General features: G+C 39.4%; 1 protein-coding gene across 1 annotated transcript in view; it reads left to right on the top strand.

Annotated features, from left to right (window-relative positions):
• Window positions 1-25,981, top strand: part of ALCAM (activated leukocyte cell adhesion molecule) — a 122,555-nt gene that overhangs the window by 87,382 nt on the left and 9,192 nt on the right. Inside the window, exons 3-14 of the mRNA XM_059816159.1 lie at window positions 1,551-1,770; window positions 5,826-5,890; window positions 6,306-6,393; window positions 7,240-7,422; window positions 12,192-12,319; window positions 14,053-14,182; window positions 19,931-20,043; window positions 20,910-21,045; window positions 21,121-21,254; window positions 22,712-22,844; window positions 23,584-23,622; window positions 23,928-24,045. Of these exons, the coding sequence (XP_059672142.1) occupies window positions 1,551-1,770; window positions 5,826-5,890; window positions 6,306-6,393; window positions 7,240-7,422; window positions 12,192-12,319; window positions 14,053-14,182; window positions 19,931-20,043; window positions 20,910-21,045; window positions 21,121-21,254; window positions 22,712-22,844; window positions 23,584-23,622; window positions 23,928-24,045 (1,487 nt within the window). The remainder of the gene's footprint in view (window positions 1-1,550; window positions 1,771-5,825; window positions 5,891-6,305; window positions 6,394-7,239; window positions 7,423-12,191; window positions 12,320-14,052; window positions 14,183-19,930; window positions 20,044-20,909; window positions 21,046-21,120; window positions 21,255-22,711; window positions 22,845-23,583; window positions 23,623-23,927; window positions 24,046-25,981) is intronic.

The raw sequence follows: 25,981 nt of genomic DNA, 5'->3' as shown, positions 1-25,981 counted from the left end.
GAGACATTATAGCTTCTTCTAAACGGAAAGGGACACGAAACCTAACGTGCAAAAAAGACTGTCTAGTTGCTATTGTATAAAATTGTTGACACAGCCCACACAACCAAGTGAAAGTGATATCCATTCTCCCAGGGCAGCTCCCAGCATGGCAACCTTTGTTTTTAGTGGGGGGGCAGGGGGTTGGTTTAGGTTTTTTTGGTCAGCTGATTATTTCATGGGAAGAAGGAGGAACTGTGTTTTCTGCTCTGCTGCATTGGGAGTAACAATTCGGGTTCCTGGGGGGAGCCCGGGGGCACTGGGAGCCGTGCACCGTGGCAGGAACAGGCGTCGCTCCCTTGTTTCTACCTGCGTGTGCTCGTGCCCTGGGTAGGCTTACGGAGTGAAGAGCTCGTTCGCGCTTGACAGCCAGCTTTGCGCGTCTTGAGTCAAGGCAATACTTTCTTTCCTGCGTGACAGACATCGAGAGTAATCCGAGAGTTAAAAGTGGGAGAGGGAGAATGACTATAAGGGAATTTAAACTTCACATTAGCTGTTGCCTCCTGCTCCCTGCCCGGCTCTGACACCACTCATCTCTTGTCACAGCTTTGTCATGCTTTTGTGGGCTTTGCAGTCAAGCTGAGGTATTGTGTTGGGAACACTACTCGCATCAGTGCCGCAAGGTGCAAGGGATAAAAGGGAATGAAAACCTCTTCCAGCCCCCAGCACAATACTGAATGTAAAGATGGAGTCAACCTTTCACCTCACTTTATTTAAAAGCAGACAGTGTCTGTCCCTGCTCTGTGTGTGTGTGTAAGGGGGGGGGGGGTGTGTCAAATCCTGCAGAACTCACCCTGTAACTTTGTCTCTCAAAAAAATAAATTTTTGTTACGGTACGTTTGTGCAAGGCTGTCAACTCTGTATTCCTTCTTGGGATGGCAACTGCATAGTGATTAATATAAGGAGGATGTCTAGAAAATGATCTTTTGCAGATTATCCTGAGATGCATAAATGACAATATTTGATTGTATGTATATTCCCATGCCACAAGCTCTTGGGTCTTTTAAAAACAAAGAGGAAAAAAAAAAGCTGAAAACTAATTTAGAATAAAATAGGCAGTTATGCCTGATTAAATCCTGCATTTGGAATGAAGTCTGAATATCTCAGACAAACAATATGAATATGTAAAACAATCATGGAAAAAAAGGAAACTGAAGCCTTTGAGCCTAGCTCACGAATGCTTTTATTTCAAATACTTTTTCATACCGACAGAGGCAGGTGGTGCCAGAACCACCAGCCTTCATCGGAGAAAGCCCTATGCTATGCTGAGATTGAGCCAAAGATTTTAAATTATTTCTACTGATGATATTCTTAATGTGTACCACGGCAGTCTTAAACTAGTTCTCGTATTACACTGAATTTCTTGTTTGTACAGCAGAAACTAATCAGGAAAAAAGACGTCTGAAGTAGTTTTCAGATTTTTTTAAAATGATGGGTTTGTACCAACTGCAGATCTTCAGGAACTTCTAAATGAGTGTTTATGCAAAATAGAGGTGTTTATCCTTTTATTATAGGAAATGCCAAATGGATCTCCAGTATTTATTGCCTTCAGATCATCAACAAAAAAAAATGTACAGTATGATGATGTACCAGACTACAAAGACAGGTTGAGTCTCTCAGAAAACTATACGTTATCCATCAAGAATGCAAGAATCAGTGATGAAAAGAGATTTGTATGTATGCTAGTTACAGAAGATGATGTTTCCGAAGAGCCGACGATAGTCAAAGTCTTCAGTAAGTAAATCTAGTTGTTACTACTGTTAACGTTCATCAGCATCTGAATCGTAAATTACAGAAACTTTTGTGTAAGGGAAAGATTAAAGCCAAGAAAGTAAGTTTGGCTGAGTAAATTACTAAGACTAGCAAATTTCTGCAGCTTTCAAAAATGTAATCTACTGGTGGCATTTACGTAACAGGACTGCCTGCACTTGCAGTTTATTCATGATAAGTGCTGGCTCAAAGAGAATTTTAGGCTTTGATAATGACTCACTTATGTGATGTCACTTGGCCTTGGAAATGAAAAATGTAAAATTAGCACTGATTATTTTCCATTTGTTCTCCGAGCGAATTTTTCTGCAGGAGGGAAGCATTAACTGTGTGCGTTCTGCAGGATTACATCAGTGGAGAGGTTTAAAGCAGCTCCGAGCTAGTATGCAACGGTATGAACTGTGAGGGAGAGAGCGAGACGCTGGAAAACGAGTTGCTAGACCCAAATGCTTATTTTGTCCCCTGCTGAACTACCAGGAGGAAGACCAGGCTGCATTTCTCTTGTAGAGCACAGCAAAGTTGATTAGCCTTTGATACCGCTATAAACCCATCAGAAGGCTGATCCGCAGTTCAAACCACAGAACCCTGAGGCACAGTCCTGCTCTGAGCTCGCACAGGAGTGTGGTCAAACCTTACCTCTTCCTGGTGGTGAATCAGAGCAGACACGGAATCCCTCAAACCCTGCCTCACCCCGATGAGGCATCCGTTACTCCTTCCTAGGGGCGCGGGTCTGCTGAGACTAAGGGTAGTGTTTGGAAATGCTGCCCTGGGACTGCAGTGGATGTCTTCCTCAGCTTCATGTTTTTATATGGCTTTTTTTTGGCCTTTGTTGCTCTGCAGATGCAGATTTACACGGTTGAAGTTAAGTCTCTGTTGTGGGAACACATTGCTTGCAGGGATGGGCAGTTTCAAAGAGATTACACTTCTGCTTAAAAACACCGTATTCACGTTTTGGAAGGGCAGCCTTAAGCTTCTCTCGGGGAGAAGGTGTCAGGGAGTTGTCGGTGGTGTTTAGGCAGAAGTTTGTCAGTGGCATAAATGAGTTTGAAGCTAGATTAGGAGTCAACAGTAATTCCTTTCCCTCGTTCCACTTCCAATTTGACCGCAAGAACAATCGGATTAATGACAACAGGGAGGAGTGTGCTCAGAGCGTGCACAGTGAACACAACGCTTCAAAGGAAATGATGAAGAATCATCATGTTTACTTATCACACAGCAGTAAATATGTAGATGAGACAGTGGTATATGGTGAAATGAAATGCTAACTGCTTGAATTACTGTGTACTGTACTAAATATTAACACAATGCTAACTCAGCCATGGAGCACAGCTTGTATGTTTTGTTGTATGCATTAATACTAATAGAAAAAGCTTCAATTCAGTAAGGAAGATAAGAATAGAGGATGACATATATGTAATGTGGCTGACTTAGCACTGCAAGAAAAAATTACCTTTGCAGTTTTCATTTTGAGTTCACAACTTTATTTAGGGTTCTCTTAACATTTCCTTGCATTTAACTTCCTTGAATCTGGTTTTGGGCATTTCATTTTTTACTGTTGCTTGATTGCTTGCTTGTTTGGTCTAATTATGAAAGAGTTAAGAGTAGTCTGCAAGCTTCATTTATTTAACCAGTGGAGTTTCTAACTCCTTGAACAGGAGTTAGATACAGAGCTAAGCTGCAGCAGTGCAAACCCTCATAAACCAAAGTCTTGTGCACCTGAAACTCAGCTGTGTCCCAGAAGTCCTGACTGACGCTGGGTTTCAGTGGAGCTTGTCACGTCCTCAGCTGTGCTACCTGATTAACTCGGAACTAACGAGCTCAAATGGCTCATTGCACAGGTACCACCTGCTAGTCTCACTCGCTGGACTACTCAAACAAGCTCTACCAGCTTTCCAGATGGATCCTGTCAGCATCTTTTTTCTGGAACTCAATGGCCAGTTTCCAAAGCGGAGCAGCCCAGCGGACACAAACTGCTGTCCTGCTACACCCATGCTTGGCTTTTGCAGGCAGTGAGCTCTTCTTCCCCCTATTATAGGACCTCTATAGAGTTGCAAAGTCCTCTGGCAAGCTCTTAATGCCCAGAGATAAGCAGCGTGCTGAAGTTGCAAACCCACCAAAGTGGGCTCTGCTGCTGCCAAGTTTAAAATTTCTTCTCGCTTCGGACGCTGAGCTAGCAAACGCCAAATAAGTCTTTTATAGTGAATGACCTTGGCGCACATGCTGCGGCTGTGGGGATCTGGCGTGTCCTTTCGGAGGCGGCTCTGAGAGAGCAGGTGGTGGCCTTGCAACTGGGGCATCTGCTCGGTCACCAGCACGCTCAGAGCAGGGAGAGCCACGGAGCGGGAGGTCCTCCTCTTCCCTCCGTAGGAGCATTGCGGGGCGGTCCAAAGCACAGAGTTGGGTTTCTCAAACTGGTCCTGGGGGAGATGATGGATGAAGGGAAGCAAAGCCAAGGTGGGGGATGGCGTTGTGGTTTGTGGTTCGATCAGCTGGTGACTGGGACAGGCAGCCAACTAGGCCTGTTTATGGGACCCAAAAATCTGAACCAGAAAGCCTGTTAATGGTCCTGTCAACCTAATTTGCTTGAATTGACATGAAAGGCTTTGTCCTTGACAGGTTCTTACAGAAAATAGGTTAACCTTTTTCCTTTAAAACTAACAAAAGAGAAACAAACATGCACTTTTTTAAAAAAAAAAAAAAAATCTTTGTTAGCTCTTTGAAGAAATTGTGATGGTTTTGCTGTATAGCTTTAACCGTTTTGTTTGGTTTTTTGCCACAAGCGAAGTTGTTTGAAAATGTCAAATGAATAGCTTCTTTTATTGCCTTTCATTTCCCTTCTGAGCTGTTCTTGTTCCATCCTGGCTTCGTCTTCCAAGCGAAGCGTATCTGTGCATTTGTGTGCACACAAACACACGCACACACGTGCACGCACACAGAACGAATGGATTCTTGTGGAAACATGTGGGTTTGCAATCTGTGACAGCAGGAGCAGTACACCTGCATATTAGTAACTTCGTCACTGGGTAGAGATTTTGGCAAGATGGTGCGAAGTTCACTTAGGGCTGTGATTACTGACATACATATGTTATTTCACAGGGAGCTTGATTTGGGAAAAAGGTTCTGTAAGCTGGCATGGTTAAGGATATTTCAGTCTGTAAAAGTACATAACATGTATGCTTGTTTAAGCAGTAGAGCTAGGGTGTGGAGGCTTTCTTCGACTGTATAAACACTGATTTATTTTTTTCCCCTCACTCTTCCCCTCTTCTTCTAAAATTGTGGGGAAAACTGTCTCTTCTGGAGATAAAAATTTGCATTCCGGGCTTCAGGCCAAACTATTTTAACAGACAAGTTATATAGTGTCTAGAAAGTAGTTTTTTATGATGGAAATGCTGATAGATCCTCCACTTTGGCAAGCTAAGAGGTCCATCTACCATAATAAAAGTAAATAAGAAGACATACTGGCACTGAAGAAAAAGTTCGGGTTTTTTAAGAGAGTCGTAACTAACTCAGAATCAGTTAAAGTAATTACACTTATCTCTATCATCTCAATTTCTTAAATGTAACAATCCCAGTTAGGAAAAATAAACATTGGAAGAATGATTAGGTTGAATTTGTTCCTTTATAATGTGACAGCTTAGCTCCAGTAATATCCACAGTAAAGCTGCTTTTCTGTTGCTGTAGTTTCTGTACCACTGGTTCTTTCTCTAGCATGTATATCACATAAATCAGGTAGATCAGATCAGGTTCTCTCCTCCCAGGTGCTGAACTAGTCTGCCTGGCTAAAATATATATTGTCAGAATGCATGGAATTCATTATGGAAGCTATGACACATTTTAAGGTGATGATTTTTCTTTTTCAATCCATTTGCTAATATTGAGATAGAAGTATCTCACTTTTTCTTCTTTTCATGGCACATTGTTCTATTTAGTCTCAAAGTCCGTGTATCTTTCGGTAACTTTCTGTTTTTCAAACAGCTGCTTGTGCTGCCCTCACCAGTACTTTTATCCTATTTATGTTTTAGAACAACCCTCTCAACCAGAAATCTTACATCAAGCAGACTTCTTAGAAACAGAGAAGCTACAAATGGTAAGAGCAGCATCCTCCCTCAGAGTTATGTGTCTGATGACTGCCTGAAGTCCCTTTACAGCCAAGGTGGAGAGAGGTGATGGACTGAGGCACAGAGAGGGTGGGTGTGCGCACCCCTGCCTGTGAGAGATCGTGGTCTATAGCCAGGCTGAGCGTAGAGCAGTTCCCTTGCCATTACTGTATTAGCCCTGCCTGATTCTGCAAACAGGGGCCATCCTCATCTTAGACCCACCACTGAACCCTCTTCCAAATGTACCTAAGCCTCACTGATGGGATTTGCCCTATTTTTAAAAAATGGTTGGGGCTAAGCATTTGAACTTTCTAGACATTTTTACCCAAAGCAGCATAAGCAAAAATAGAATTATGTTAAAACATAGTGGAGAAAACCAGTGACTAATTCCTGTCTGTTTCGCAGCTCGGGGAGTGCGTTGCAAGAGATAGTTATCCCGAGGGCAATGTTACGTGGTACAAAAATGGGAGAGTTTTGCAGCCCGTGGAAGAAGGTACGTTTCAATAATGGCCAATGTCCCTGAATCCACAGACAGGTATATGCATGAAGAACTGTGCCTGTAAGAGTTGCTCTGCTTTAGTCTGATGTTCTGTTCCTTTGAGGAAGACTACTCATACGGAAAGATGAAACTGGAAGGAAACTTCTAGGTCTCTCAGAGCACCTAAGCTACGCCATATCTCTCTCTTTCAGTTCCAGCTTTAAAGCTACATCATGGGGAGGAGGGTTGCCTTTGCTGAAGCTATTGCAAAGCTATTCTTGAGCCTATGTAGCTAGTAGAAACCTGTATCTAATTTCCAACTTCTTATAAGGTATTAACTGCCTCCATTTCACACCTGTCCAATAGATAATCATCTCCTTATACAGGTATTTATTTTCCAGGATATTTAGGGAGAATATTTTTTTCCCCCTTCCTTTCAACTTTGATTTTGACAGGCTGATCATACCACAATATTTTACCTTATATAAAATAGACAATGCTTACAAAATTAAGTTATAAATGTGATCCTAAAAATTGTTTTTGCCAGCATTTTTGAGGCTTTCTGTCTTACAAATTAAGCTGAGATTTGTATTAAAAAACCCACCAGTTCGCAATTAGTTTTTTTTGTTTTGATTTGATTTAAAATGTACGGTAGTACATTAGGAGTATGTTGTTGATAAAACATTCCTGGTATATGTCAGTGGCAATACCAGGGGAAAACTGTTTGTACAGTCTCTTGGCTAATTTGTCATGTGGCTTGCATGTTTGCAGCCTGATAACAAATACAGAGCAGGCAACAAAATGTAGGAAAAAGGTTGCGAATTCTGTCTGTGTGACACTGAACCAGTATTTCCTTTTCAGTTGTGGTCATAAATTTGCAAAAGATGGTGGACAAATCAACTGGACTCTTCACCATGAGATCATCTCTTCAGTACATGCCAACAAAGGAAGATGCAAATGCCAAGTTTTCTTGCATTGTGACATATTATGGACCATCTGGCCAGAAAACAATACAGTCTGAACCAGTTGTCTTCGATGTTCACTGTAAGTTATTAAAAAGCATCCTGTAAGTTATTAAAAAGCATCTATCACTGTACAAAGTCTACCTCTGGGGAAAGAGCAAAATCAGAGACAGTTTACAAAATTACAGAGACGTTGCTGCTTGGCTGTCGAGATGATTTCTTCAAAGCTGGTTTGCAGCAAGAAGGTCCCAAGTACATTGTCTGTGTAATTTTTACTTCAGATTTACCTGAGATTTCTTTCTTTCTAACAGTAGAATATTGAATGTCAAGATTGTATTGACAAGAGGGAAGTGATAACCACAAAAAATTACAGTGAAATGGGCCTTTCAGAACTTAAACAGAAGTTAGAGTGGTTGATTAGAGTGACTCTCTGTGCCCCCTAAAATACGCAATAAATACACAATATAGTTTTTAGTATGCGCAGATGTTTTTCATTTTTGCAGAGTCAATGCCAAACAGCTACTGCTGGCAGACTACCTTGCACAAAATGTAGTAGCTTCTCTACACCTGTAAGACGCTGATTTTTACAAGTAAAATGTAGCATTTGAATATTGGATACATTGGTAGGACATAATATGTGTAAATAATTACTTCCAGCTGGCCCAAGTCCTAAAGCAATTCCCTTACTGTGTTTACTGACTGACGTGGAAATTGTAATTCTCCTCTGAGTAAAGAAAACAGACAGTTGGCAAGGAAAGGTCAGACAGGGTGGTAGCAGTTAGAGAGGTGGGAGAGGCATTTCAGAGTCTTGTAAAATGACACTAGAAGGCAGCAGGTCGTAGCAGGATGAAGAGAAACAGGAGATATGCGAGATGCCCAGTCAGGTGTTATCTTTCTGTACACTTCAGGTAATACATCAGCTTATAAAAAGAGAAGTCCCTGTTTTGGGAATGATGGGGTCTAAGTATACGGTCCAGATATTTAATAGGGCCTTAGTATACATTGTGTAACAACTCTGTAATCCAGTTGAATACAAAGGGAATTAGTAATGCAGACTGGATGTCCGCAGCCAGCAGGTGTGCTCCATTGCCTTGAAAACAAAGTGGCAGGGTACGTTCTACTTTGATGATTAGTTCCTTCTCCTTCACGTGTAAAGTTTGTTGAGCAGCAGAATAGGGGATTAGTTTTGACCTTGGTCAAATCAAATCAAACCTTGGAACAGTTGCTCCTTGGTTTCACCTGGAGAAACCAGAGTAAATTAAGGTCACCTTTTCACCAGCTGTTTCTCCAGAATGACAACTAGCAGCAGAACTAATGAAGAAGAAAACCTCTGGGATAGTAACTGTTATCCTTTGAAATAACAGAGAGAGCCTGCAGACACCAACCCCATCACTTCAAAGCTAGAGATTTTTTGGGAGTTTTTTGTTTGTTTTAAATCTGGGTACCAAATTTCACTGGGTTGTTTTTGGTTTTCTGTCATCTGTGGAGCCCCATGACTGTGAATAACTCCTGCTGTGCATGGCAGAACTTCACAGTAATGTCACAGGAGTGTAACGACCAAGAAAGCACGTGTTGCTGTTACTTGCCAAGAGGTGCGCTGCTGTCCCCATTTCCCCACCACTTTTGTGCATTAGGCTACTTCACCTGTTGAGGATGAGGCTTTTGCAGATTTCTGTGATGCATGTGCTATGTGCGCTTGCAGTTACAAAGGAAACATGAAGGAAAAAGAAGGCCGCACAGCACTGTAGAATAGTCACTGTGCCAGATACCACATGCACTCCCTATTAAAGATTTAATGTTTGCTAGACTAGCTCTTTTAATCCTGGTCTAGTAACACACAGTTTAATTAAGATAGTTCTTCCTGCAGAGATGGGCAGTATCATTGTACTGCTCATTAGCCAGCAGTGGGAGGCAGGCACACCCTTCAGTACCCCTTCAGTACTGAAGAGGCCTCAAGTATCAACTTTGTTTGCCTTTAGAGTACGCAGTTACCCTATTCCCTTTCTGAGTATTTTCATTTGCTGTAACTGCAATTCCTTACTCTGTTCAAATGCATCTCCAAATGAATTTTTGAAATTCTTTATTAATAGACGTCTAAAGCTTCAACAGATGGATTTCTTGACTGATGTTGGTTGATGATAATGACATGCCGGATTTGTTTTTGTTTTTTAATTTGGTTCAGTGATCCTAATTAGTTTCTTTCTCAATGAATGTGATTTTTTTTTTTAATGACTCAAATGTAATGCAGATGGAAAAAAATGGCAGACTCCAACTCTAAGAAATGGAAGTCTGTCTTTCAGCCTTTTTTTTTTTTCAGCTTGACTATCAAAACTATCATGTTTTGCCTCTCTGAAGCAACTAAAGAAAAAAGAAGTCATAAAGATGACCTGCTGTTCATTCCGGTATCTAGTGAGAGTCCTTGAGACTTACCCATTTATCATAAAGAAATGGGGAAAGTATGCTTAGAACTATCCCTGCACAAGATTTTTTTAAAGACCTGTTCAGTCAGGATTTAAGAAATGTTTTACTGGGGTTTTTTAGCTCTGGGTTAGTGCAGTCTCTAATACTCAAGTGTTTAATAGCTAGTTGACATCCTGGAAGCAGCCAGCCACTGTAACCTAGTATAAGAAGCAGTGTGAATTAGCCCCTGCCGAGCTGGCTGCTAGGTGGAAATGGGTAACTTAGCTGAGCTAGCAGTAGTTACCAGTACTTAACTGTGGGCTGTACCGAAAGTAACATGAGTAATGCAGGAGAACGCCTGGAGCTGGATGGTTACATGGTATCTCAGATATCTAAATTATCTAGACTCCAGTTGTGTTGGGCTCTGCTCAGCATTAATCAATGTAAAAAGATAACATTTGTCAGGCAAACTTTCCAATCATGTCCTGTTGTTAAGAGTCTGTCTTGTTATGGATAAACTCCTTTACATAACAGATTAGACTCAAAGACACTTTATACTCCCCAAGCCAGGGATATGTGCCACTGAGAGGCAAGTTGTACCTTCACAGGCTGCTCCTGTTTATTAGTGAAAGCAGGGGAGCACATTACGCATGCTAAGCAGCACTGAGCATTGCATGGAACACTGTATCTTCCTGTCATCAGGTTGTGTCTTCCTCAGAAGGGTGACCTGTTCAGCTTAGAGAACAACTTAATTAGTCCTTTGCTATTTACTTCTGTAGCTTTATTTTTCTTTTCCAGTTTAGAGAATGAAATCAAAAATTTGCTCCTGGTTGATTGCAGTAGATAGAAGGGTAAGATATTCCTACAGGGAAGACTGGTGGTTTGCAAGAATGTCATTCTTGTTTAACTGTGTCCATTTTTAATCCAGTTCTGTTCATCTCTGTGGGAGAACCTGTGCCAAATTAAAGTCCTAAAGTCTTTCTCATTATTAATTCGACCCTTTTCAGTCTTGAGACAAAGCCTAAGCAATTCTAGGGTACCTCTAGACATCCTTTATGATAACTTTTTCACATTTGGTCACCTTCACATAAACTTGACAGAAGGACAGACAAGTTTCTGCAGCAGGCTAGCTTACCAGACAGCCCCTGAAACTGGGGTTTTTTTGCCCAGCAGCTGCCAAGAGACGTGCATGTGATTCCTGGCCAGCTACTTCATCATACCTGTTGTATTCCACACCAGCAGCGATGCTGGACTTCCCCTTCCTAAGCAGGCAAGGCTGTGCTTCAGCACTGAAGGTACTGAGATGGAAGCTGTTTGGACGTGGAAGGGAGTCGAGGCTGATGCATCTGAAGGAGGGAGGATGTGGCTTGTTGAAGCCCGGTAGCACTCCTCCTATGACGAGGAGTGAGATGCTGTGTTAGGGCTCTCAGTCATCGAGAGGCCACAGCAGAATGCAGCTCCTGTTATTGAGAAATCCCATAGCGGAAGACAGACATGATGAATGCCTAAAGGGTCAGAGGGCTGTAGAGCACACGCTTCACTAAACACACAAAATCAACTGTCAGGTCAGGGTTTCTCTGCTGTGTAGATTTTTTTTTTAGTGTCTAATAAGGTGCACTGTACTGTGTCTTAATGCAAGACTGGCATCTTTGGTGGGATTTTATTTATTCATTGAAATTAAAACAGGGAGAGTTATCTGTCCATATTATTTCCTTTAATTTTATTCATTTTACTTTGTTTTTGAAAAAATTATATTTAGGCTTCTACGTAGAAAGAATAGCATCTATTAAAGTATGCTCTGTCTTTGCCTTAAAAAAATTACCAAAGTAAAATGTAAGTTATAGTTCAACTTCACTGAACATGACAGAAGTATGTTACATTTACAGTTCTGTTGACTATGTTAAGGGTCCTATTATGTTCACCAAATTCATCTTTCTGAAAGCCTGTAGTGATCAGCATATAGAATAGGCTGAACATAGTCGCTTAGTTCATATTTCTTTCTTTTTAATGCAAGAAGGCTATTATCTAGTACTAACGCAAGGCATTGAGAGCTTCAGTTGTTTTTCTGATTGCTGCAGTACTCCAAACAGTGAGCTTCACAGAGGACAAGTTAATCCCTCGTAGTGAAATCACACCATGAAACTGTTCGTACTGATCAGTGTTTTTTTCTTTTAAGCACATGACGTGGTTGCAATCGTTGCTGTCTCAGTTACAGGTATTTTGGTGAAGAAAAATTAGTTTTGTATCACATGGCTTCTTTGCACTTACTTCATTTGCAGAAACACGGAAAGTGTGATTAACTTCAGTTCTTTTATGAACAGATCTATACATGCGAATACCTTCAGCTGCTTGATGATAAAATCGCATACTCTTCGGCCATGTATATCGTATGCATAGTGTTACTGTGTGGTTTTTTGCAGAAGCTATTAAATGTGTACATTATTTTCACAGATCCAACAGAGAAGGTGACTATTCAAGTGCTGCCACAAAGTAGTACCATTAAAGAAGGCGATAACATCACCCTGAAGTGCTCAGGAAATGGCAACCCTCCTCCACAGGAGTTCCTGTTTTACATTCCAGTAAGTCCTGCCTCGCTGTCACTGCGTAGTGAAATATTCTGTATCATCCCTTCCTACAGACATTGCTATGTGTCAGTGTATACGTGATTTTATAACAAATGAAGGAAGGAATTCGATGTGACTAAAACTGAAGATAGACGTCAGCTGTTACATCAGACTCTCTGAGAATGCCTCACCCAAGTTGGCAAAATATTTTGACAGAACCTCTTCTTCCACCCACCCCAACTGAAGTGTTTTGGGGTTCGGACCTACTAAAAATTGTTAGGCTTCATTTCCCAACATCAGATATTTTGATAAGAAGCAGTTTTGACAAAAGGGGTTTACCACCTTGAATAAAATCACCTCATCTGTTGTCATAACAGCCAAAGATCCAGCAGTGAAAGTACAGGAAATTAATTCAGCTTTTTTTGGAATTTCACAGATGAATCTTTGTGCAATGGCTTTTAATTAATTGTTTGGTGACAAGAAACACAAACACAACACAAAACCAGTGTGACAGCACAGGAGGAAAGTGTAGGACAAATCTGTCAAATGCATAAGATGCAAATTGAGAAAAACAAAGGCTTTGGTTCCATTAATCTTCTTAGTATTTGTGAAATCCACAGACAGATGTGGCTTTATATTCTAAGATTCCTAGTCCTGCTTCCCGTGTCCTGCTTCTCTCCTATTTTATATGCCTTTTTTTGTTCCTACTGCAGTAGTGAGCAGAGCTGATCTTGAGAGAGGCCAAAAGCAGTGGCATGCTTTTCAGGTATTTCAAAAACTGTATGTGGCCCTTTGAACATAATCCTCATCTACTTCGGACTCCTGGCATGTTTGAATTGCTGAAGAGCAGCAAGGGAAACTAGGAGCTGAAGTCCTCTTATCTCAGAACAGCCATTTAGGTTCGGTGAGTCATCCTTAGGAACTCACTATACGCCATGGAAAAAGCGCGTGGTACCTCTTCTTGCTCCACGCTAAACACCCCAGTTTGTCTTATCTTCAGTCTCCCTGCTACCTGATACTAGTCCTTTCTCTCAAGGTGAGCTGGAATTGGTGGTTTCTTTCCAAGACTTAAGGATATCGTGACGAACCTGGTAAATCTCTTTCTGGATTCAGAGATACGAATCAAGGTTTCATTCTATGCTTGTTTCAAATCTGATCTAAGTCGGTCAGTTGTAATCAGGTGGAAACTGGGGAACTGGACTGGCTAATTCAAAACCCCAGTTTCTGTAGGTAGCTGCATATAAGTCAGTGTATACCCTTTCAGGCTCCATACCATGATATGGATAGAGCAAGGTTTGCTGGTGCTGTTTAAAAATGTGGAAAGCAACACACTTCATTTCATGATTTTTCCTATACTGAATATATCATTTCAGAAACAGATTTAGAAACACAATTTGTTTTGCTGTTGTGATTTCTCTAACACTCTTATTTGTAGACTGTTTCAGTCTTTTTTGTTTTCTTCCCATTTTCTTTCTGCAGAGCTTTTAGATTTTGTATTTTAGTGTCCTCTTAAAATAAGTTAGTCATTAAATTAGAGGGTAAGCTTTTAATTGTAGGTGTTTTCTAAAACTATGCTGTCATGCAGGAAATAAACCTTAACATTATTGATAGGCAACTACACTTCAATGATGCTGTGTCTATACATACTTCGGAGTATTTCAGGATCCTTAAAATAATTAAAGAAACTCAATAAAGTGAATCTTTTTAGCAGGCCCATATACAACAAATGTTTTGTTTTCCATCCACAGGGAGAAGCAGAAGGTGTAAGAAGCTCAGATACTTATGTAATGACAGATGTGAGACGAAATGCAACAGGAGAATACAAGTGCTCCCTGACTGACAAAAGCATGATGGACTCGACCATCATCACTGTGCACTGTAAGTCACTGCATTTTGCACTCCTAGTTAGGACACAAACCTATCTTACACCTCCTGGGATTGTCTCTCTCTGCTTTACTTACGTAGATTAGTCCAGTTAACCTACAGGAGAACTGAATGATGTGGTTGGTTTAAAGTAGTGTCAGGTAATTTCTTTCTTTTATTTTTATTTATTTGTACTTTTTCTAATGTTTTTCTGTTTGAAAACCTTAACTTCCTCAATTCATTGGCTTAGATGCAGATTGACTTTATGTAACCTTTGTGTAGTATATGATATTCTTGCACTGTCACATACAGTGAAAATTCTGGTATTTTATGTTTCACTCATATGAACATATATATGGCAAATTATTCTGCTCCAGCTGTGCCTTAGAACATACTCAAACACACGAGATGGCCCACAGTGGTATCACTGAAGGTCATTCTTCATTGTCAAATTCACATTAGTCTAATATCCGTTCATCTTACCTCAGTGAGGTTAACATGTAAGGAGTCTAGAGAAGAGACTTAGGAATTCATTATGTTCACATAGGACAAGTTGCCTTTTTCACTTTTCCCAGAACCATGAGAGCTACAGAGCTCAGTAGAGTTTCTTTAGCTGGATACTAGAGTATTTACTCACACTTTATCAGCACCACTTTAAAAGCATCCATTGAACTGGTTGAACCATTGAAGCAATGGTTGCTTTTCAATGGTTGCTTTTAATCTCTTTATGTGAGAAAACAAGAGCAGGAACTCTTTCAAACTTTGCTACACTATCACAAGCTGTGAAATGGTACTAGGTTTCCCCTAGAAACATTGGTGGTCTGTGGTCTTCCCAGTAGCATAAATGCCTTTAATAGTTTACAGGTTCCGAGGGACATGATGGATAATGAAGTTTAAATGTTTCCAGAGTAGTTATACTTTACATAAAAAGAAACTTCATGTTTGTATACTTGGTTTTGATTTATTTTTCTTTCTTGGAAGAGGTACAATGCCTGCAGAATATATCTCTACATGAATAATTACCTTATTCCATTTAATGAATATTTTGCATTTAATATGGTCATCTGCTGTTTTCCTGCCCACGCCTTCCCTTTGCCAAGGGTATGTAAGATCTGAAGAGAGCTCTGTTCTACTGCTGCTAGCTGTCCAATATCAAAGGCAGCTTGCTGGTGGTTTGCTGTGGTATAACTGACCCTTTTATTTTACTCCAAGTGGATTGCGTGTCTACTTGTGCTTCCATAAATAGTTACTCTAAAGATGACTTCCTCAGCTCCAAGTTACTTATAACAAGCCAGCTTTCCTTTCTCTGCTATTTTGTCTGCATGTCAGAAGAGCTTTACTACACCAGAGAAGCATGTGTTTTCTTGACAGAAGTCTTTCCAGTGTTGGCAGCTAGTGCAGCTACTCAGAACTCATAGGTACAATCTAGTACCCTGCTACCTCGCTTCACTTAGGGTTCGTTTTGGTTTGCTTCATTATTCTTAAACACCTCTATCTGCAGTAAAACCTTTGCTTAAGTGAGGTGCAGTGGCCTGGAGTAGATCTGTAATTCCTGAATGCCCAGACCATGCCCTGTCTTTAAGCTACTTCGGTGTATTGCCTTATGCTGGTCTAAAGCATTTCTGCAGCATGTTTTTTTGTGAGAACTCCTCTGAAAAAGTCATAAAACTTGTAGATGCTTTCTATTATCCTCCTTCATCTTTCAATTGCTTACTTCATATTAATTTTCCAACATAACTCACTAATTTTTAGTGCTTTCTCCTTCTAGTGTACTTATTTATTTTTGGTGCTAGATTTTCAGATAGTTTTTATGCCTCCATGATGTTTTTTTATCCCTCAAATACTACTTATTTAACACCTATCAAATCCTACTTCTCCCTCTTTTGCTTTATTGCATTCCTTTTCACATATGGATGAATACTCCTGTCTATGCTGTTAGACTGAAAAAGCCTTCATTCTGAGTCAGGGCTTTTTGTTTCCTCACATCGATCTTGGCACTTTAGATATTTTGATTTTCACTTTAAAAAAAAAAAAAACACACAACAAAAAAACAGGCAACATAATAATTTTAGTTTAAATCTGTGAATCTATTTATAGTAATTTGTTACATTTCAACTGTAGTGCTTTTTCCCAAACAGATTTATTAAGCATTATAATTATACTGGTTCCTTCCAGTGTCTAGGTAGGGACAGCTTCTTGCTGGTATGAAAACACATTATCACATTAGAGCCCTTAAATATTTTTGTAGCAAAATACTCCTGCTCAATACCAAGCTCTTTTTTTCCAAGATGAATGTAAATTATGAGATTCATAGAAAGCTGAAAATTGACATTAAAGCATCTGAGTTACCCATATTGTTTAGGGAAATATTACCTTTATAAAGCAAGTTTTGAGGAGGAGAGAAAAGAAGAGTCTCGTCATTCCCCACAGAACATAAGGGACAAACTGGACAGCCTGGGCAGGATCTGGGCAGCAAGGTCCCAGTTTAAAGTCTGGCAGAGCTGTGCGCTTGTGGTCGGCATGATTTGTCCCTCAGCAGGGGAGCAACAGAACAGGATTTATGTTGTGGGTTTGGTTTTTTTACACCAGGTTGTTAATTTTCTGCCATCTCTGTGCCATGAATGAGTTTGCCCAGGACCAGATGAGCAAAACTGGCAGAGGCCAGGAAGGAAAAGGGAGGGGGCCATGGCAGAACCTGTTTATAACCACTTAAACTGCTATAGAAGCACACCCTGTGCGAGGCAAGGAAAGCATCTAGCAGTAGAAGATGGGTGCACCTTCCCTCAGCTGTGAAGAAGCAGGTGACTGTTTCAATCCACAGTCCCTTTTCTTTATCTCTTGCTACAATCGTTTCTGCACGTACAACCCGGTATGGAGTAGGGCTGTGGAACTTCCTCTTAGTGATGCTTTACTCTCTGCTAAAATGTGTTTTCTGGGGAAATAGGTTTGCAAACCTTACAGTAAATTAAAGGTTTTAGAAATTTAGCATTTGTATTTCTCTGTAGGTATTTTTTTAATAGCCTTTTCTTGTGCTACTGACACATTGAAAACACAGGGGAAATCACCTTTCGAATGTTGCATGGAAAAAATCTATTCTCAGTATACTAGAAGTCTCTGGTTGTCTGCTGGTATATTCGGGGAGTTCAGACTACAGGCAAGTGATGTGCATAGTTTTCCCAGTCGTAGCACAGTATTCCATCGAAGGCCTCCTTTAAATGCCTATGCGTGCAATGGAGTTTCAAAACTGAAATGTTTGCTCCAGTCTTCCCCACATTAATTCCATACCTCTCACACATGATGTGGCAATCCATTCAGAATGCAGTCTTTGCTGCTTCCCTGTGCTACTTGGTATGCAAAGACAGCACTGACATCAATCCAAGACTTCAAGTGAGACCACATTAAGAGCTAGCATATATTGAAAATGGTGCCTGATGAGAAGTTTGTTTACGAAGAACATTTCAAAGCCAAATGGGAAATGTATGAAAAATTCTTGCAACAAAGTTTTTCTTTCAATGGCAAGGAAAATTAATTTTGACAGTCTTCTGTATGCAAGAAATACTTTCTTCTCATTCTTCTGTACCAAGAAGAGGTTGTTTACTATTGGACCGTACAAGTTGAGAGGTAAAAGTATCTACATCTCATTTCTTTGTGGACCCTACAGATAAACTGGCAGAATATTAATCCAAATCAAATGGTTCTACGTAGAGTTCCTAGAGGGGATCCTACGTTAAACAGTAGCTTAATTCTGTACTTGCCTGATAAATCACCTTACTAATACTGCTCTGAGCTATGCAGTTCATCTAGCACACTGTAAATTTTCCTGAACTTCTATAGCAACCAAGACCACTGTGTGAGAGGGAGTGTAGTCTCAGTTATACTGCAAAAAGGTGGGGGGGGAAGGGAAGACATGCTGCCCTGGAGGAAGACTGGGTTGAAGGATTGCTCTGGGCTCAGTGTCAGTCTTGCCCAAGATGAAGGCCAAAAATTTAACAAGTTTCTGCTTCCTATGGTGTATGTGAGAGGAATCCCTCCCTGTATGGTCTTCGGTGATCTCTTGGGTTCAAGGTGCTGTCTTGCTTCAAAGAACAAAAGGTTTAAGTGAATGTTGAAGGGAAGTCACCCTGAGGGGGAAAAAAAAAAAAATCATAGCTTTTTCTTCAGCCATCCCTCTGTCTTGGTAGTATGTGCTCAAGAATAACAGAGCAAGAAGAAACACATCCCATGCACCACCCGAATCCATATACCAATGCCCAGGGGCTGCGTCTTGTCTTTTTTTTTTTTTTTTTTCCCCTTGTGGAAGTAATTGTAAGATCTGGAGTACCTTGTTAGTTGGGTTGCGTTCACTGGTTTGTGGAGGCAGGGGGAGAAATCCCCATAGGAATACAGAAACAAAATGTCATTTTATCTCTTCAGTAAGATCCTTGCTTTACTCATGCACAGATGAAAGTACAGTTCTTGTGACCTCTCGGACTAGGCATTAGACTCGCAACACAGATAATAACGCAGACTAATAGTGCAGGATGGACCCTAGTTGTTCCCTGAAGTTCTGCCTTTAATTATAATGGTGTTCCCAGGGCAACCACTGAATGAAGCCAGTAGCTAAGTTCACTGTTTTGTTACGGAAAGCTCACTATTTTCGCTTTCCCCTACCAACTGTGATTTTGCCTTAAGCTTTTTTTAAACTCTGCTTAAAAGCCAAAAGGATGTTTTTCAGTCCTTTTCCAGCAAGTATTATATTCGTGATGAAATCGTGCGGGCTTGCTATTTAAGTCTCTGGGTGTGTGTGTGCATCTGTGATAGTCATTCAACCAGGCAACTTGGCTTACAAGCAAGGCACTGTGAGAAGGGGAACAAAATAGAGGTTTAGCTTGGCAAACTCTGCTTTTCTTTCAGTATAGGATTTTTTTTTGGAGAAAGAAATCACTAGCCCGCCAAATCCATATACTAGGAAAAATCTAGAGCACTGTTTCCTGACCTTTCTGTTACTGGCTCTTACCCTGCCTTGTGTCAAACACAGCTATCACTGACTCTGCGATTTCCCTGGAGCCAAAACAGGTCAGGCAGAGCTTGGACTCTGAGTTACACAAAAATGGCTTTTTAAGTTACAAATGAAAACAAATAAATCAAAGAGCCTCATGTGTAGCTCCCCAACCCTGTAATTCAGACCCTTCTCCCCTTCAGTCAGTATCATGTCTCACACACCCTGTATTGCCCATCCTCATCCTCTCCAGATGCTGAGGATAAAAATCAACTTGTTTTATCAGATTCGAAAAAGTTACCCCTTGTCCTCCTATCCTCTTCTCCACACTTACTGTTTAGGTTAATCTGTCCCCACCTGCACGAGTCCTCCCCTGAAGATACATTTCTACCTGCCCCATAGCAAGCTGCCCTCACAGCAGTCTGTGCTTCCCCTTTCAAGACGCACATACTGCTACGTGAAGCACTCCTTCAGCTTCTTGTATCTCCTTTGTCATTCTTTCAGCAGTACAAGGTGAAAAAAGATGTATCCATTTGTCTAGTGATTAGTGAGGTTTTGCTTTTCCTTTTAGCCTGTAATTACAGTAAAAATGTGAATGCTCTGCAGTGCCTATTTTAGAATAATTCTCTCTTCTCCCTTACATGTAAAATTGATTTAGATTTTATTGAAGAACTGAAATCTTGAATTTAATGAGTGCAATTAGTCACATTTTCCTTCGTGGTAAGCCTTTGAAATGGGCCGGGCATTCTGAGATGAACTTTTGACAAATGTTCTTTCTATCTCAGATTTGGATTTGCAGCTTATTCCTAGCGGAGAAGTCACAAAACAGATTGGAGAGGCCCTGCCTGTGTCATGCACGATTTCTTCTAGCAGAAATGCAACTGTGTTTTGGATAAAGGTCAGTAATTCATCTACTTTACACTTCATCTGAGTGTTCACCTCGTCATACTACTGCTGCTACTTCAGTGTTTTGGAAGGAAGTCATTCATTGGGCTTTTTAAAGAACATTGTTAAAATGAGTCTAAAACATATCACTAAAATGAGAGCTACTGACTCAAGTTGATGATTGAAATTCAGTTATTGTAATTACTGGCTCAGCTTTCAAACGGAGAGGAGTAATGCCTTCTGTAAAACAAATGTAACTTTTTTGAAATGGTTTATACGAGGCCCTTTGAGAATCAGATCCCTCTAAGAAGGAAAGCCCATTTGGAGGAATTTGGATTCATTAATCGTTTTCTCAGAGGCAAGCTTGGCCTTGGTTCCAACAAGCATAATAAAAGGGCAAGGCAGGTTGAGAGATCGGATGTTAGCTATCATAGATGGTGGGTTTAAATTAAACCTAGACTGCTGGAAACTAAAAATAATGATACCTGATGGTTGTTTAGTAGCATACGTTGATCTCGTAAGCCTGGTTTCTAGAGGATAGTTGTCTGTGTCTCAAATAGCTTGTACCACTCATGTTTTTGTCTAGCCCACTAGAAAAGCTCAGAACTAACAATTGATCCCATCTATGCCCTTGCTTTGAAAGTAAAGTTCTTCAAGAAGAAGGGAGGCGCTTTTATAAACCTCCAGTAGTTTCCACTTTTCATGCTGTTATGTTGCTGTCAGCTATTCAAATGTAGTTATTAATGGGGGAACACTTTAAGAGTGAGGCTCTAATCTAACAAAGCATGTGACTAACTCTTTTGATAGTAGTCACATTTGTAATTTAGAGATTAATGTATTCTGTGTTAGAATTCAGAGATTAACTCCTTGCTTTATCAGGACAATACCAGAATGCAAACAAGTCCATCGTTTTCAAGTCTTCAGTATCAAGACGCTGGAAACTACATTTGTGAAACTACTTTACAGGAGGTTGAAGGGTTGAAGAAAAGAAAGACACTTAAACTTATTGTGGAAGGTAAGGGAGCAGATAGCTATGATTATTAGTTGTCCTTTTCAAACAAAATGGTTAACTATAATATTATTCTTGTAGGAAAACCTCAAATCAAAATGACAAAGAAAACCAACACAAATAAAATGTCTAAAACAATTGTCTGCCATGTGGAAGGTTTCCCCAAACCAGCAGTGCAATGGACAGTTACTGGTAGTGGAAGCATCATAAATAAAGCAAGTATCTTTCTTATTATTTTATTCACCAAAAGATAGTGCAAAGGAGATGTGATTTAAAATCAAGGAACATTTTCCAGGTAGTGAGATTGAAGAAACTATTTCATTTATCTAAAAGAAGGTTAAGTGGTAGCTGTAGCGATGTGATACCTACATGGATGATTTCTGATGATAAAGGTCTTTTGAATAGAGCAGGTGATGGCACCGAAGATCTGCTGGCTACAAGCCAAAGCTGGAAGGAAAAAGAAAATGTTACAAATGAAATAAGCATTTTTAAGTGAGGGCACTTAGTCATTTTATTTGGGTAATGTCATGATTTTGCCATTACATAAAGAATTTACAAATAATAATGGAACTATAGAACTTACATTAGAAAGCAAATGGGTACTTCATGTAGGCATTAACTGGGTGAAATGTAACGAAATGTAGCAAGTACAAATCAGAAAATACAGTCAATATAGTTCCTTATGGGCTTTGCAGTTTTTATCTTAATTTTTATAGTTGTTTTTGTATGGTTATACTTACTGGAAACAGAACCATAATGCAGTCATCCTGGGAGAGAAATGAGGAGTACCCATACGCAGCAGGAAGAATACCTGGAAAATGAGCAAACTGAAGTATTTTCATATTGATTACCAAATCCCATGCAAAGCATTGCCACATTTTGCCTTAGCAGGAAAAATGAGACATCTATAAAAGCAGTCAGAGACTGGAAGTCCAATGCTCATTGCTCCTGTAGATTTCATTACTCTATTAGGTTTTGCTTTAATCCTACAGAAATTGTGTACAGCTGTCAAAATTGTACATTTACTTGAAGTTATAGGGCAGGAATTGTCTTGAAGCTATACAAATGATTGAAAATAATTTTCTCTGGACATTGTATTAATCTAAGTATGATATACAGCAAATTCAAGGAACAACTTCGCTCCCTATTACAGTACAGATACTGCAGGTACTACTAAATACATGTAGCTTGGCAAAATAACACTTAGTGTGGAAACAACTTGGAATGCCAGAAAGTGGAAAACTTACAGTGATTATTTTCCTTATAAAGACATAAATGAAAAACAGCAAGATGGAAAGAAATGAGAACTTAGAAGTTTGGGTTTTCTTTAAGAATTTTGTCACTTGAAATATTTTTTAAATAGTCGAAAGAAACGAAAGCAAATACAGAATGTGGTGAACTTTCTCAAAAATGCCTCTTTATCAGTGGTCTTACAGTGCACACTATACACAATGTAGCTATAACTGGATATCTTGGCCAAAGTGTTTTCTTGCAAATATTCACATTACCATTTAAGAAAATAATGCATTATTTCTATTGGTTTTGTTTGGAAAACTGAAATATTAATTGAAAGTTATTTCACTCTGAACATTTTCAATGTGTAATACATGTAATGCATGTATTGTTCTTTGCATTTTTTAAGGATACTAATCTTCATTATTTACCTTTTCAGACAGAGGAGACCAAATATGTTAATGGAAAATTTTCCAGCAAAATTGTAATTGCTCCTGAGGAAAATGTGACTTTAACTTGCATTGCAGAAAATCAGCTAGAAAGGACTGTGACCTCCCTGAATGTCTCTGCTAGTGAGTGTCTTCTAAAGAGTATTTCCTTAAAGCTGTAGTTTCCCATAAAGTACCCACACTTCACACTCTTATGAAGAGTAGGTCTGTATAGTAATGCTGATGCTAAGATATTTAACCTTTTTGTCTTAAGTCAAGCAATTGTAAACCTAGTCTGAATGGGTAGTACATAAAATTTTTTATTGATAGCTAGCCAAGAAAGTCATGAAGACTAAATGACTTCATCCAGAAAGCTATCTTGTGTATGCAATATATTATTTACTTTTTTAAATAATATTACAACATAATATTACACAAATATTGCAAAATAATACATTATTTACGAAGATGAAAGTCTTTATTTATTACTAAATTATGATCACCTTTTAGTCCCCAAATTCCAGTTTATTATTACCGGTATGACTTGATTCGGAACAGAAATCAGGCATACTGGGCTTTAATCAAATGTCACTTTTCAGTGATGAAAGGTGGTGAGAAGCTACAGTTTGTGGAAGGGTAGCACAGAAATAGTCAGGAATATTTCTGAGATTAATATTAAAGGTTTTGAAAAAGATTCTTCAGTTGGATATATTATATTTACAAAGGAAAGACTTCTGCTCAAAGATAAGATTGATTACCTTGTTCGGCAAACACTGTATTAAGTTTCAGTGTGTCTGTTATGGCTGTAAATAGGTGATGAAAGGTGATGTTTCAGGTATAACACATTTTGTCTTTAATTTAATTTTAACATTTTTCATTTCAGTAAGTATTCCAGAATATGATGAGCCAGAGGATAGAAATGGTATGTATGGTTTTCTATCTCCTTAACCCATTCTGTTGATTGTCTCAGTTCAAGATCTGTGTAGTGTCACTGAAAAACTTCCACAGTCCCTCAAAGTTGGACTTTATTTGAAATAGCTAGTGCCATGATTGACTACGAATGTGGCTTTCTTGAAGCTTTAAATGTGTTTTTAAGAGCAATGCCTCCTTTTTTTTAAATTTTTACTTTCTGACCCCTTCTCTTGTTTCTGATGGAAATTCTTTCGAAATGGTGTAATGTTTGACTTTATCATAGGTTACCTCATTAACTTTTCTTCTTTGCTTCAGATGACAATAGCGAAAAGGTTAATGACCAGGCAAAGCTAATAGTGGGGATTGTAGTCGGTCTTCTGCTGGCTGCTCTGGTTGCAGGTGTTGTCTACTGGCTCTATGTGAAGAAATCAAAGTAAGAATTTATGGAAAACTTGATACTAAATTGAAAAAAAAATAAAATAATCATAAGCAGAAATGTATGTTTACCTGTTTTCCTTCCTGCAGCATTCCAGTAGTCTGAGTGGGGAAGAGTTGTTACAGTAGGTACATTTAATAGAGAAAGCAAACCTGGTACCTCTGATCAGCTTGTGTTAATGCATAACAGGACACATCTCCTGGAGGTGGGACTCTAAGACTTTCTGTAGATCATCACCTGTAATGAGATTCTGTTTCCTGACAGCCAAGTCTGTGCTGATTCTTGCATTTAAATATAGTACCTGCTACTTAATTGTGGGATGTTAACCTCTGTGTGGCTTTACTGGTACTAGAAGAAACTGTCTTCATGTAGAAGTTGGGTAGCTCGTTTGCTTTAAAAATGGAATAAATTACAGAATAAGTAAGTCTAAACCATCTCAGGGAGAAGAGAGATCCTTAATTCACTTGTTCATATATACTTTGAGATCTCTGAAGTAAAATTGGTAAAGATAGACCTTGTGTTGCTGAAAAACTAGACGCTATCGTCCAAATCAGTACGTTTTAGCCATCCTAGGCATAGAACAGTATTGGCCAGTGAGTCCTGTTTGCTTTTAAGTTTCTTTATTATCACACAGGCTCACTTCAGAAAATAAACTGGATGACCTCAGAAAGTAACCATGTTTCTCCATCCTTTTAAAGATGGCCATGACTGTATGCCATTTGGCCTTACCCCCATACAGTTGTCTCCAGGGAGAACTGAGGGCAGGCTTGCTCTCTGAAGGGTTCCTTACAGCTGCTTCTTAACAGGGAAGATTAAGGTAGTTATGCATAACATGCACAAGTCAGTACAGGTATAGAAGCAATCTTAAAGTTCAGTTGTTCTTTCTATGACCTTTCATTAAAATTAGATCAAATGAGATCTAAAATATACCAGTGGGATTTTACTGTGAACAAATGTGTTTTCACTGATATGAAAGTACAACAGGGAATTCTCCATCTGCTTGCAAATACTCTTTTTTGGATAATACATAAGGATTTTACTCCAGCCATAACTGAGCAAGTTTTGGAAGTTTTTCAAATAAAGAATTTCTATAAATTACCCAAGCACAGAACCACATCCAGATATTATACAGGGAAAAAAATATTTTTGCAAAGCTTATGCTTCTTTTTAATTTCTACCAAAAGTACTAATAACATTGAGCTTCTCCTCCCACACTTTGCTACTAGTGTAATAATGTCTAGGATCATTTTCTTTTGTCTTTCCTTTTGAATGTGAGAATGTGGAATCATGAAACTGTGATTTACTGGTTTGGGTTTTTTTGGAAGAGGTGGTTTGGGTATAGGGAGGGTAGAGAAGGTGATGTATCTCTTCTTGTACTGTTATGTAGTGTGGGGAGAGCTAACAAGAATCTCAGAATAGAGCATGTCCTGTGCTGAGATGAGTTTATGACTTAAGATAACTTTTTCAGCTTTAAAGATAGGATACAGCGTATTCTAAATGGACAACACTTCTTTTCCTCATGCTCAACTTCTCTTCTACAAGCTCAGACTAAAAATTAGAGCTAGAATTGATTAGACAGGTTCAATGGGGACAAAATTAAAATCCCTTTATAGTTAAATAGTAGTCTTCATATTTGATACATGGTTGCTGGCCTCTGAAACCCTGAAAACTCTTAATTGATGCATCATCATTGACAATCTCCTGTTCTCAGCATATATTTAAGTTGATCTGTTGTTATCCTCCCTGCTTTCTGCACACGGTACTTGCAAGAGCAAGCAGAGTGTCAGTACCTATTCTGACAAAGTTTTCAGCACGGATTATAGCCTAGAAATCAAAGTAGACCTTGCAAAAAGCACCTTACACCTTTAGACACAATGTGTGTCTGATCACAACCCCTCCATCTCCATACAGGCCAACAGTGTTAGTAGTTATT

This window comes from Gavia stellata, chromosome 1, assembly GCF_030936135.1.
Source record: "Gavia stellata isolate bGavSte3 chromosome 1, bGavSte3.hap2, whole genome shotgun sequence".
Taxonomy (NCBI): domain Eukaryota; kingdom Metazoa; phylum Chordata; class Aves; order Gaviiformes; family Gaviidae; genus Gavia; species Gavia stellata.
Note: the sequence above shows the minus strand (reverse complement) of the source record. Positions and strands in the feature narration are given on the sequence as shown.